Genomic DNA, 15,647 nt, shown 5'->3' with positions numbered 1-15,647 from the left:
ATGCCAATGGAGAATCAGTGTGATCATCTTGCTTTATCACTATGTGATTAATGTACACAGACATGGCAATGGAGAATCAGTGTGATATACTTGCTTTATCACTATGTGATTAATGTACACAGACATTGCAATGGAGAATCAGTGTGATATACTTGCTTTATCACTATGTGATTAATGTACACAGACATGGCAATGGAGAATCAGTGTCATCAACTTGCTTTTTCACTATGTGATTAATGTACACAGACATGGCAATGGAGAATCAGTGTGATACACTTGCTTTTTCACTATGTGATTAATGTACACAGACATGGCAATGGAGAATCAGTGTCATCAACTTGCTTTTTCACTATGTGATTAATGTGCACAGACATGGCAATGGAGAATCAGTGTCATCAACTTGCTTTTTCACTATGTGATTAATGTGCACAGGCACGGCAATGGAGAATCAGTGTGATACACTTGCTTTTTCACTATGTGATTAATGTACATTGACATGGCAATGGAGAATCAGTGTGATACACTTGCTTTTTCACTATGTGATTAATGTACACAGACATGGCAATGGAGAATCAGTGTGATACACTTGCTTTTTCACTATGTGATTAATGCGCACAGACATGGCAATGACAGTATCTGGAGACCACCCACATTGGTTTTGATGCTTCTGGCTTCAAGAAATGAAAAACAAATGTGACCAACTCCAATAAGAATTTGAAAGTAAAAGTAGGAATTGCCTGTATGGGTAGTTGACTGACAATCCTAATTTTAGGATACCAATTTTGGCTTTTATAGTAAACACTCATAGGGATGGCCCATAAATTATGAAGGTCAACACTACATTGAAAGCAAAGAAGATATCTTTTGTAAACATTTCTAAAATTATATTCTTCTAATGACATTTGGGACTTGATTCTCCAAAAATTTCAGCTAATAAAACTTAATATTGTAATTTTATTGATAATAAAGTCCTTCTGTCATCACACTTCAGAATCAAAATTAAACTGGAAACCCAATTACTTCCTTTTTATGTATTTGACATGGATGCCAACAAAAAAGTACATACCTTTACAAGGACTTTCAACAGACCACTTGCTCCCATCCATGCTGTCATTGATACAAAGGATGTGGCCAGGTCCTTCGTCGTAATAGCCGTTCTTACAACTATAGGTACAATTAGTGCCCAGTAACAGGGAACAGTTCGGTGAAATCACTGTATCAAGCACCAATGATGGGCACATTATTGCTATAAAATATTGAAATTTGATATCTGACAAAGCAGAAGAACAAGATGAAGTCATCTATATCTCCATTCTGTCAAAGTGATATTAAAGATGATTTCAAAACAATAAAATACACATCAAGATATGCCAAATATCATGAAGATATATTGAACAGTGTTAGAATTTTATCCAGAAATTAGTCTGCATGATAGATCAATGCATGGAAGGCTGATGAACAATACTACAAGAAAATTTGAAACTGACAAATTCCTAATAGCAAAAGGCATATTTACACAACTAGTCTAATACATGTATAAGATTCCATTGAAATATCTTGAACTACTTTGAATTTCTGGAATGGAAAGGAAAGTGTGTGGTTGTTGGCTGAACAAAAGAAAAGACAAATGGACAAAAATATTTAGATATTTAAACTGACATGCAATTAGTAACATGTCTACACCACCTGTCTAATAGTTGTACCAGATTTCATAGGAATATATTATATTTTTAATGAGGTTTTCCACCAGAAAATGAATGTAACACCTATATTAAAAAGACTGAAAATAAAAAAATTCATAATATCAAAAGGTACATCAAGACTGCAATCTACTAGATGCATCAAGTTTCACAGATATGTATTGAAATGGTTTGAAGTAATGCTCCATAAATGAAAGTGTAATGGATGAAGAGACAAACAACTGGGCAAACAAATCCTTTTCTATATATGCTATATATTAACCTAAGCTATTTTTAATCCCTCACTCAACTTTGTGGAATAGATATCAACATTATTTCTCTAGTTCCTAATCCATGTATAATACTTATTGAAAATAAAATGAATGTTGTTGTAGCAGCTGAACATTATCATGCAAACACCAAGCAAATCAGTTATTCATATACACTTATATACAATATCATATTATTTTCCTCACCCCAACCCCATCTCCCCATCTACATACATGAATTAATTTGCCTGATGACCTCATTAATCCTGATGACCTCATTAATCCTGATCATTAATCGTGATCATTAATCCTGGGATGACTCGGCTGAACAAAGAAATAATTTTTTTTATGTCCAAGTGGTATACAGATTAGGTGGAAGTGTTGTTTCCCATTTGTATTTTCTTTTTACAAATCATTACAATTTATACAGTAGTTATAAAAGTTTTTTTCCTGATCAGACCAGTATGTATGATGATGTTGTGAGAATGAACTATGGTTGGATTCTAAATGAAGTGACTTTTAATCTTTGATCATTTCAGTTAAATCAGATGTAAAATTGAAGCCACTTTGGCCATGACTGGTATTGATAATCTAGAATGCCCTCGAATGTTGCTCAGCAAAAATAAAACCTACTGTCACCATTATTTTTGCAGACATGTTTGAATATGTTACACCTGATACTTACCATAATATATCAAAATGTATTTACGCTAGAAAGACTCTTAAAAAATGATTCACTATCTATATTTTATATTTCTCACATCCTATGGCAAGGATAACAGTGATGGATATAAGTAATCAAAGGAAGCATTGGAAGCCAACCTGAAGATAACTTTGTTATAGACTCTGAACACAAACTGTAGTTGATGCCTTTTGATTTTCTCCATTTTACAAATTTATTTTGACTCACGCTTGGGATTTCATGTGCATTGGTATTATTGATGTCCACATTGACAACAAACACAAAGTTGACAATATTGATACAGTATGAAGACTGACATATAAAACATGTAATAAAACAGAGACTTTTGCATTGGATACATAATATATGTCCTGTGTTAGTTACAGTGGCACATGGGTTTGTACAGGCTCTTGTTCTGTCTTGGGCCCCATACAACCAAATTTAAACCAAAATATGGTTGACTTTACCCAAAACAATGCCATTGTGAAAACTCATATTTAAATACAATATTATTTTTGGAAACTTCACACACACACACACACACACACACACACACACACACATAGATATATAGTCTGTTTCATCAACATTTTGCGAACCAGGCAGCATGCCTGAATTGATACTTGTACAGGTTCTTTGTTCAATTTCACATGCAACAAAAATTGCAAACATACAGAAGGAACAGCAAAACTAATGTGCCACACAGTACTGGAATGGAGGATAATCAAAAACTCCTGCCAGGACAAAATAAGCTGTTATCTTTTAGTCAGTATTATATTGTCAGTTAAAGTTTGATTAGGTGAACAAAGGTGTATAATGAATCAGTGCAGATTTCATTAAAAAAATCTGATTCATTTATAATTAATTTACAAGTCGGCAGAGTTGAGCTCAAGGATACTGAGCAGCAACATTTACACTGACAGACTTTTCATGGTTATATCAGTGAAATATTGAACTGGTCTTTGTTTCATAAGCCCTCTTTAATTTCTCCAGTTTTGATTTGGCTTCACAAGCCTTCTATACATGAATTTAAATATTTAATACTTTTGCCTATTTGTATAACTTTTTCTCCTGAGTAAGTTACTTATGAACTTCTTTAAGCCAGCTTTGATTTTACACTAAGACAAATATCAACAGCTGCAGCAGCAACAAAAACAAGAACAACAAAAAAAAAAACTATATTGCAAATTATCTTCTGATAAGAGATCTAAGGATATAATCCATTTTCCCCACCTCCAAGGTGCAACTGGAATGCAGCTGGTTTCAAATAAAGCCATTCTAACACTATCTGAATTTTTGTTTCTCCTTCACATCTTTAATATGATGTTATCTAGGCAATTATTCAAAAGGTTTTAAACTGTTGGTTCCTCTACTGCTGTCTCGAAGCAGCATTTGAGTTCAACTATCCAAAATATTGATAATCACTGTGTCTGAGATATATTTGCACACTTTTTATAGTTACTTATCTGTTTATCATGCATACACAGAGTTTACTGCATGCAACCTAAACCAAACTGTAAGGGCATTTACTGACAACTTAAAAATGTCTACAGAATGATAGCTTATTTCATCTTAGCAGAGGTTGATTATCCTACATTCCTGTACTATTCTGTTAGTCTTTTTGAAAGTTTTAAATTTCTATCAAACATGTAGCTGCGAGAAAATTTCCGTATACAAGAGACATTATAAAAGTGTTACATGAATAGGAAACAGTGTCTGCAAAGATCTTACTAAAAATCCTAACCCAAGCCGAGGCACTGTATTCAGAAAATTCATATCCAATACATGCACAAACTAAAATATTATGAGTTATTACTGAACATGCATATGTTCACACTGGCTTTGTGAGACTCAAGATCATTCATAACGTTCTAGGTCTGATCAAGTTGACCCAAGCCAGAGCATGGGGTCAATAAAATCACACCTGAGCCATTATTACTGTTCAAAGGTCTATAACAATGCCAAGGCAAAATCACACATTTAAGTACATTTTTATTAATCAACTTTAGTCTTCTAATACTGTGTCAATAACATCAACTCCAAATGGCATGCCATTACCATCATCATTATTGCATCCATGGTTTTGTGTTGTTTGTTTTATTTTTGTTAACCAGTTATGAATATAAATGGAGAAAGGTCTTTTTTGTATAGTTTGTATGTGTGATGTGGACAACATTAATTCTTAAATCCTCATTTCTTAGTTAGAATAAAAGTAATTATACAAAGATATGTTTTAATAGGCGATGGGCACAATGCAAACTTCTATTTAGAGTTACTCTGAATTTACATAATAAGAATATTAGCTCATTGGAGCTAGTTTACTAACTATAAAGAATACAATAACAATTAACTTTAATATACATACATGCATACAAGCATACACATATGTATACAAGATACATAAAAACACATGAATACACAGCTAACACTGATATATGAATGTGGGATATGCAAACATGCATAGTCCCTCTTAGCAATAGGTTTGATACAGCCTCATGTCGTAAGAGGTGACTTAATTGAGCAATTTTTCCAAAATGAGATGAATGCTGTGATGATGTTCCAAATTGGGATGCATGCTGTGATGATGTTCCAAAATGAGATGCATGCTGTGATGATGTTCCAAAATGAGACGCATGCTGTGATGATGTTCCAAAATGGGATGCATGCTGTGATGATGTTCCAAAATGGGATGCATGCTGTGATGATGTTCCAAAATGGGATGCATGCTGTGATGATGTTCCAAAATGGGATGGATGCTGTGATGATGTTCCAAAATGGGATGCATGATGTGATGACGTTTCAAAATGGGATGGATGCTGTGACGATGTTCCAAAATGGGATGCATGCTGTGATGATGTTCCAAAATGGGATGCATGCTGTGATGATGTTCCAAAATTGGATGGATGCTGTGATGATATTCCAAAATGGGATGCATGCTGTGATGATGTTCCAAAATGGGATGCATGCTGTGATGATGTTCCAAAATGGGATGGATGCTGTGATGATGTTCCAAAATGGGATGCATGCTGTGATGATGTTCCAAAATGGGATGGATGCTGTGATGATGTTCCAAAATGGGATGGATGCTGTGATGATGCTCCAAAATGGGATGGATGCTGTGATGATGTTCCAAAATGGGATGGATGCTGTGATGATGTTCCAAAATGGGATGCATGCTGTGATGATGTTCCAAAATGGGATGCATGCTGTGATGATGTTCCAAAATGGGATGCATGCTGTGATGATGTTCCAGAATGGGATGCATGCTGTGATGATGTTCCAAAATGGGATGCATGATGTGATGATGTTCCAGAATGGGATGGATGATGTGATGATGTTCCAAAATGGGATGAATGCTGTGATGATGTTCCACAGAATGGGATGCATGATGTGATGATGTTCCAGAACGGGATGGATGATGTGATGATGTTCCAAAATGGGATGAATGCTGTGATGATGTTCCACAGAATGGGATGCATGATGTGATGATGTTCCAGAATGGGATGGATGATGTGATGATGTTCCACAGAATGGGATGCATGATGTGATGATGTTCCAGAATGGGATGGATGATGTGATGATGTTCCACAGAATGGGATGCATGATGTGATGATGTTCCAGAATGGGATGGATGATGTGATGATGTTCCAAAGTGGGATGCATGCTGTGATGATGTTCCAAAATGAGATGGATGCTGTGATGATGTTCCAAAATGGGATGGATGCTGTGATGATGTTCCAAAATGGGATGCATGCTGTGATGATGTTCCAAAATGGGATGCATGCTGTGATGATGTTCCACAGTGGGATGCATGCTGTGATGATGTTCCAAAATGGGATGGATGCTGTGATGATGTTCCAAAATGGGATGCATGCTGTGATGATGTTCCACAGTGGGATGCATGCTGTGATGATGTTCCAAAATGGGATGGATGCTGTGATGATGTTCCAAAATGGGATGCATGCTATGATGATGTTCCAAAATGGGATGCATGCTGTGATGATGTTACAAAATGGGATGCATGATGTGATGATGTTCCAAAATGGGATGGATGATGTGATGATATTCCAAAATGGGACGGATGCTGTGATGATGTTCCAAAATGGGATGCATGCTGTGATGATGCTCCAAAATGGGATGCATGCTGTGATGATGTACATGATGTCATTGTTTAAGCCTAGTTAGATTCATACTAAAAAATGACTTTGCATGTGAAGGATATTGCCAGATTTTGCTTTATCTTTCTCCTGCATGCCTTTTTGATACCTAAACTTACTCAGCACTATATAGGCAGGACTATACTAATATTTTTTGGTGTGATTTATGAGGTATTGTAACATCAGTCACATAGGATTACCGCAACATGAATCAAGTAGAAAAATATTGCAATGCTGAGCCATAAGGTTGTATATCAGAATGAGAGTTGATCAATTAGTTAATTCTTATTTACTATATTCTTGTGTTAATATCAGTTTGCAGATGTATTTGATGAAGTATGTATTATTTTGATATAATTTGAGAGGAAATATTTCTTTGGATTATTCCTTGGGATTACAAAGTGACCTTTGACTCTGGACTAAAATATTATTCTGGGACTATAGTGAATGTATTCAAAGGAGTTCTAGACAATGCCATTTTGATACATCAGGACTGTTGGCACATCACCTTATCTGAGGAGCTGGGATTCACTCGAACACTTGTTTCATTTGGACCTGTGTGGAACATTTTTAGGATTATTTTGGATTTAGTTCACACTACTGTTAGTTCCTCTTAAATTTTCATATATATATATATATATATATATATATATATATATATATATATATATATATAAAGAGAGAGTACAAGATAGATAGCAATTATAAAACCACTAACAGCATATACAGGAAATATGTATGAGAAGAAGGCCAAGGAAACACATAAATAGCCACAATCAAGTCTACTGAATTAAATGCAAAATCACCACTCGTGCAGCAGAACTGAAATAACTTTACATGTAATACTGGGAAGGAATATCCATCCTGAACTAAATACTGACAACATTTACCACATTCAGGGCAAATACAATGAGTAAATCAACAGAATTAACAAATAAAACTCTACACAGAGCTTTTTGCTTCTGAACAGGAAAAGCATTGTAGCTGTTGTGACATAAATGCTATTATTATTTAATTGCCACATCAATGTTTGATGCATATACCTTTACATGGGTACATGTTGTTCCAAACTCCACTGGTACCATCAATTCGACACTCCAGTAACATATTATTGGTTGATGGCTTGTACCCTTCGTCACACACTAAACCACACTGTGCTCCAATGTTCCTTGTGCATGGATCTGATATGCTACCTCTCCAGACTCTATCAGGACACTGAATTGCTGATCAAAAACATTACAACATATTAACGGTGAAACCAGCAAACGTTATTAAAAGGAAAGCAAATATAGGACTAAACTGTAAAGATAAAAGATATTTAGTAACAAATTTAAATAAAAACAGACAATTCTAATAACACTTTTTTAATTGACAGGGTTAATGACTTTGAGCTACTTGAACATATATAGCATTTTTTTAAAAAACAAAATGTATATCAAAGGAATATATACTCAATGATATGATCACCAAAAATATTAAAAATATAATACAATTTTTGGTGAATTCTCAACAAACATTTCAGTGGATACTTTTACAACAGCAATGAAAAGAGCAGATGACAATGAAGATGGATCATTTACTCTGAACTTTTTTTACAAATATCTTAAGTGAACTCCATCTAAGTATCTGCAGATGGATGAAAACAAAGTATTCCTAATGTTAGCTCCAGTGACTTTTACACTTCAAAACTTACAGGGAGCTTAACTAACAAATATTTAGTTAGGTAGCTCTCTTTTGCTGAATTATTGACAAAGATCAAAACGTTGTTCAATACACATGAACTTCATAATAATTGTGAAATGCAATAGAGCTGCTACAATGGTGTCTGCAGTGTTCTGCAACATTATCCGCTCACACACTAACTCAAGCACACAAGTTCACATACATGGACAGGAAGATTATGAAGGCTGTGACTTTCATTTTAAAAATAACAGCTGCATTTAGTATATATAGTAAGTGAAAAATTCATGGAAGGATGGATATTTACCATCTCTACACGTTAAACCATCATACAGCAGTTCCACATCATCACCACATGTGCATGAGCGTCCGAGTGAAGTTGGAAGACAGAATGTACTGCAGTTGCCGTTATTATTTGCACAAAGGATGTTCACTTCAGCAAAAAGCAAAATGGGGAAAATAATTATTGTAAATTGCAAAGTGTCTTTCAAAACAATACTCACAATGTTTGGGCTTCTTAAATAGTGCCCTATTTATATTGTATAGCTATGATATGTGTCTTGTCTATATTAAATAGAAAAGATGTGTGTCCTGCGTATATTAAATAGAAAAGATGTATATTAAATAGAAAAGATGTCTTGTGTATATTAAACAGAAAAGATGTGTGCCTTGTGTATATTAAACAGAAAAGATGTGTGCCTTGTGTACATTAAACAGAAAAGATGTGTGTCTTGCATATATTAAATAGAAAAGATGTGTCTTGTGTATATTAAATAGAAAAGATATCTTGTGTATATTAAATAGAAAAGATGTCTTGTTTATATTAAATAGAAAAGATGTGTGTCTTGTGTATGTTAAATAGAAAAGATGTCTTGTGTATATTAAATAGAAAAGTTGTGACTTGCATATATTAAATAGAAAAGATGTGTCTTGCGTATATTAAATAGAAAACATGTGTCTTGTGTATATTAAATAGAAAAGATGTCTTGTGTATATTAAATAGAAAAGATGTGTGTATTGTGTATATTAAATAGAAAAGATGTCTTGTGTATATTAAATAGAAAAGATGTCTTGTGTATATTAAATAGAAAAGATGTCCTGTGTATATTAAATAGAAAAGATGTCTTGTGTATATCAAATAGAAAAGATGTCCTGTCTATATTAAATAGAAAAGATGTCTTGTGTATATTAAATAGAAAAGATGTCTTGTCTATATTAAATAGAAAAGATGTCCTGTCTATATTAAATAGAAAAGATGTCTTGTGTATATTAAACAGAAAAGATGTGTGCCTTGTGTATATTAAACAGAAAAGATGTGTGCCTTGTGTATATTAAACAGAAAAGATGTGTGTCTTGCGTATATTAAATAGAAAAGATGTGTCTTGTGTATATTAAATAGAAAAGATGTCTTGTCTATATTAAATAGAAAAGATGTGTCTTGTGTATATTAAATAGAAAAGATGTCTTGTGTATATTAAATAGAAAAGATGTGTGTCTTGTGTATATTAAATAGAAAGATGTGTCTTGTGTATATTAAATAGAAAAGATGTCTTGTGTATATTAAATAGAAAAGTTGTGTCTTGCATATATTAAATAGAAAAGATGTGTCTTGCATATATTAAATAGAAAACATGTGTCTTGTGTATATTAAATAGAAAAGATGTCTTGTGTATATTAAATAGAAAAGATGTGTGTCTTGTGTATATTAAATAGAAAAGATGTCTTGTGTATATTAAATAGAAAAGATGTCTTGTGTATATTAAATAGAAAAGATGTCCTGTCTATATTAAATAGAAAAGATGTTTTGTGTATATTAAATAGAAAAGATGTCTTGTGTATATTAAATAGAAAAGATGCCCTGTCTATATTAAATAGAAAAGATGTCTTGTGTATATTAAATAGAAAAGATGTCTTGTCTATATTAAATAGAAAAGATGTCCTGTCTATAATAAATAGAAAAGATGTCTTGTGTATATTAAATAGAAAAGATGTCTTGTCTATAATAAATAGAAAAGATGTCTTGTCTATATTAAATAGAAAAGATGCCCTGTCTATATTAAATAGAAAAGATGTCCTGTCTATATTAAATAGAAAAGATGTCTTGTGTATATTAAATAGAAAAGATGTGTGTCTTGTGTATATTAAATAGAAAAGATGTGTCTTGTGTATATTAAATAGAAAAGATGTCTTGTGTATATTAAATAGAAAAGATGTGTCTTGTGTATAATAAATAGAAAAGATGTCTTGTGTATATTAAATAGAAAAGATGTGTGTCTTGTGTATATTAAATAGAAAAGATGTGCGCCTTGTGTATATTAAACAGAAAAGATGTCTTGTGTATATTAAACAGAAAAGATGTGTGCCTTGTGTATTTTGTATAAATTCATGATGAAGTAGATAAAAGATAACAACACAAAGAAAATTAAAATAGACATTAATGATTACATACTAGCTCTAAAAATGAATTATTTGCCAGAACAGAAAGGGTGAATCAATTCTGTCAGATAGAAAACTATATACAGAACTCTATAATGGTACTGTTCCTGCAAAAGGTAACATTAAGTATATAATAACTGACAGTACAGAAATGATGTAGTAGCAACACAGGATACATTTAATAAATGAGATGAGAACTTAGCAAAAATAGGTAAATTTGTAAAAACTAAATTATGACATAGATAGAAAGACTTTAGCATTAAAGGAGAATAGAAATCAAAATTTTCCTTTTACATATGTAATTATCTACAGATTTTAATTCGTCTGCAATGTTTATAAATTAAATATCGTAAGCAGGTAGTGATTATATTGCGTGGAAGATAACACGATTCCGTAAATTGCCGAGTTTTTCCGAGTTTTGATGAGACGACAGATCACGTGGTACTGTGACGCTATACTAGCCAGTCCTCGAATACAAACATAAAACATTGGCGAGCAAGGCAGAGAGGAGACCACATTTGGGTTGCACATTCAAAAGTTGAATCTGCAGTCTGATATAATAGTTTATGTACTGTACTGGTAAGTGCTAAAAAAAATTTGTTAGGCACAGGTCCTGGGCTGGTGACTTAAATAAGCTAAAAGTCCTGAATGAAATCCCACAAGCCGGGACAGCTCATACCTGTCAACTCTCAAGCCGGGAGAAAAACCTCCCGATTTTGAGGGTATTTCCTCATCTACCTCCCGATCTCGTAATATCTCTCAATTTTGCGCAGCGAAGTCCCGATTATTACATTATGTCTGTCAATTTTCATTTGTCAGAAGAAAAAAACCCAACCCCAAACCATTTATAAATATAATGTATGCAATCCACAGTCTAAACTGCCAGACTGCAGACATCGTAGCGATATGACTGAAAAATTGTTAAAGCTATGTTAAAAATTCAAATCACATGCACACACGTCTAAATCCGGCACTGGACGAAATAATTAATATACAACAGTTTTTTTCTTCTTTTTTTCTTCTTCAGATAATAGAACGTGAAGATTAAACATTATTCAAGTAAATTTCAGATATTTTTAAACAACTACAACAGTACTAACGTAAAAAAATATAAATGAATAAAATTGTCACCAATTAGCTTAAATGAATGATCACTTTGAAATTTTCTCTGCAAAGAAAATCGCATCTCCATTTCCGCCAAAGAAACTCGGCCAGTTAACACCTGACATTCCTCTACCGTATATGAAAAGTTTAATTACCATGAATAAATTACAAGGAATAAAACAAAATATACCATGCAGTATATGTGGCTCTAAAGAACTAATTCTGAATAAATATTTTATTCAGCAAACAGTGTTACATGCATTAAGACTTAAACCTAAGGAAATAAGGTGGGGCATAAAACTTGAGAAAAACAGTTGCCACATGTACGGTAACTTGTGACTGCAGATTTGAACTGTTAAAATGAAGTCCATGGCATCGTAAGTAACAACAAAATAGGCATCGTTTATTTGGTAATCAATTGCTGGTGCTTACACATACACACATTGTCGAACATGGTTTCTTTGAATTATGTCCGAAGGGCAGTCCTTTTCACAAGATCAATGCAAGGATAAGGATTATGTTCATTAGTCACACCGGCTTTATTGTTTGCGTCCTTAAATCAAAACTTTAGCTATTTTGCAATTTAGCCAGAACTGACCAGAATATGCAAAAGGGGCTTGTCGTGGGGGAATAATAAGGCGTATCAGAGGGAGAAAAGGCACGTCAAATGGGCGGTCGCACATTGGGGCAAGGGGGGGGGTCAATAGCCCCCCCCCCCCCGTTCTATTGTCAGACAGTTGATGTGAAACTTTGACCTCTTTTTTTTTTAATCGCTGCTTTTTAAACTGCCCAAGGAATAGTCTTATATCAGTTCCAATTATTACAGATTACCGTTTATGCATACTACATGTATACAATGCATTTTTTTAATTAAATTTTTAATTTTTATAAGATTACTGAAAATTGTGTTTTCTCAAAACACGACAGGTTTAGAATCTTATTTTTAGCAAAGCTTCCATTTGATTAAAATCAAATCTAAATTTCACCTAGGACAGTGGTGATTTGATTTAGACTGTGCCGTGTTAAGGCATGTATGTCAACATCCTGAAAATACATTTACTCATTTCACCAGCGCGATCAAAAGTTTTCTCAGGCAAACAATTTTTGTTTCGACAAGCCTGACGGGCACCTCACTTTGAATACAGGATGGGCCGGAACTAAAACCAGAAGGGGCCCAGGGTGTCGGGCTATCAGATTTGTTTTTAGCACTGCTGGTGTAGATAAATGATACGTGGATTGATTGTTGCATTTTGTGGTCACTTACTCGTCCTTCTGCCTATTTTCGTAACTCACACGTTTAACACTTTTCCCAGGATTTAAAATGTCCAAAGGTATTTCTGGAACAGCGCCAACTTTTAGTCTAGGCCTAGCATTTGTGTATCTTTGAGCTGTCATTTTTTCATGATCCCTCTCGTAACATTCCTTTAAGAAATGTAACGAGCACATAGTGCTGTATGGTATTGCTTTGAAATTAACTCGTTTGTAATAATGTACCCATTCTTTCATTATGCCTTTATCTTTCGGAAAAGAAAATTTTTTTATGTCCACAGGCTTTTCTTAATGTTCTATTACACCCGTAAGTAACGCAAAACGGTATTGTCTTTTACTCTGGCAACACCCACTTGGGCTGCTGGAGTCACTACTATGACGTCACATCCCGAAAGTAACCGAATAGGCGCGGAAATTTTGCATACGAGGTCACGGAAATTCAGCTCCTAGAAGATAGGCCAATATTTAAATATTGGCATTACAGTCGCAGATGATACTTCAGAATAAGGTTTTCTGCTATAGTACTTTTATTATTATTCTATATTTCCATTGGTTTCTGGTCTCCTTTAAATGAAAGACTTAATCTGACTTTATCAGAAATAGAGAAGTCATGAACTCAATTCAATACCAATATAACTGAATTCATCACATAACTGAATTCAGCACATATATAACTGAATTCAACACATATATAACTGAATTCAACACATACAACTGAATTCAACAGCTATATAACTGAATTCAACAGCTATATAACTGAATTCAACACATACATAGCAGTAAAATTAAAGATCTTAAGAAATGGTTGAATGATTATAACTAACGATTGAACGATTATAACAAAAAGGTTCAATAAATTTAATATTGATGATGATGAACAACCTAGACATAAATTGTTTTTGATTTTGGTATCAAGAATATCCAGTAGAAAGCTGTTATTATCAAAAAATGATACTGATGTGTATTCTTAAAGAAGATCTAATCATAATCCTTAAAAACTTTGTTTGATATATTCTCTGTCTTCATGTCATGGCAAATAGTATCCAGTGGTAATGGATTTGATTAATGCTTACTTCGATTTTTTGGAATATATCAAGCAATACATAGTAGTCCAAAGGTGATGTATGCTATTAAAATCATTGATCAGGTTCATAAGCAATTATTAAAAACTTATACATGCTATAAAGATCTACAAACAGATTTAAATTTTATATTAAATTATTGGCAAAAAAACAAACCTCTTGCTAAAAAAAGTAATTCATAACTATAAAACTGTAAACAGAAATATGAACAAACAAAACTAAAGCTATTACTCGGAGGAAAACAAAATTTTATTTCTTCTTTTCAGTTAAAGCAGTTCCCAACAATATAAAGCTTATTTGCTGTTACATTTTGAAACTGGAGATAGCTTAAAATTTATTATCATTAAATGACAAGTTTCAGTAATAATCAGACAATCAAAAGGACAAGTGTTCAAGAGAAGTAATTATCTATTGAAGTATAAGGAAGTAATTATCTATTGAAGTATTCAAAGGAAGTAATTATCTATTGAAGTATTCAAAGAAGTAATCTTCTATTGAAGTATTAAAAGAAGTAATTATGTATTGAAATCTACGAGGGCTGTTTGCTTAAAACATATATGGGACCCAGGGAAGGCACTTTTAAAGTGGGGTACTCACCCATAGATGCAACTGAGAAATTAAATTTCTTATCATTTTAATATGAGCTCTGTAAAATCAAATTACCATGGCATATATCTTTAAAAAACTGCCTTCCCTGGGTAATGGAACAGTCCTGATCCTAATGGACCAGATGAAGAACTAATAACACACAATAAACCACTCAAGAAAATGCAGAAATACTAACAAGTTCAATGAAAACTGAGCAAGTTATTAGAATGCTTCTGTGGAAGACTAAGAAAGGTATGGTTACTCGGTATTTAAATTATTTAGATGAAGCCTTTTCTCCATATTCTTTTACTCATCTGTATATTAGTATCACTCTAGAGAAACCTAGGCAGCCTAAAGTAATGATTACCAATGTTCTGACAGAAAAATTATGGGCATGTTTTTATTACAGTTGTGATGAATGCTAGTGGTTAACTTAACAACAAATATCTTTGAAAAAATTCATTGACAATTTAAAAGAAGTTATACAATTTTTACTAATTAAACATGGAGACAAAAAAAATACCCCGAAGGTGTAAAGCATGTTAATCCAACATAGCAATGCATTAATCACTCTTGAAGTAGTATGAAACCAGATCAACACATGCATTTTATAATATCTTGGCTTTGACCAGATCCACAAATGCACACTGTAATATATAGGCTTGGACCAGATGTTTTTTATTATATCAGATAATGTTTTT

General features: G+C 33.2%; 1 protein-coding gene across 3 annotated transcripts in view; it reads right to left on the bottom strand.

Annotated features, from left to right (window-relative positions):
* The window catches only part of LOC149785879 (low-density lipoprotein receptor-related protein 2-like), a 157,808-nt gene that overhangs the window by 18,462 nt on the left and 123,699 nt on the right, over nucleotides 1-15,647 (bottom strand). For all 3 annotated transcript variants that reach the window (XM_089979863.1, XM_089979864.1, XM_089979865.1), the window contains 3 exons: nucleotides 8,775-8,900; nucleotides 7,831-8,010; nucleotides 1,067-1,246 (listed from right to left, as the gene is read on the bottom strand). In XM_089979863.1, coding sequence (XP_089835989.1) covers nucleotides 1,067-1,246; nucleotides 7,831-8,010; nucleotides 8,775-8,900 — 486 coding nt within the window. The remainder of the gene's footprint in view (nucleotides 1-1,066; nucleotides 1,247-7,830; nucleotides 8,011-8,774; nucleotides 8,901-15,647) is intronic.

The sequence above is a fragment of the Sinohyriopsis cumingii genome, chromosome 13 (assembly GCF_028554795.1).
Source record: "Sinohyriopsis cumingii isolate HCF-2022 chromosome 13, ASM2855479v2, whole genome shotgun sequence".
Classification (NCBI taxonomy): domain Eukaryota; kingdom Metazoa; phylum Mollusca; class Bivalvia; order Unionida; family Unionidae; genus Sinohyriopsis; species Sinohyriopsis cumingii.
Note: the sequence above shows the minus strand (reverse complement) of the source record. Positions and strands in the feature narration are given on the sequence as shown.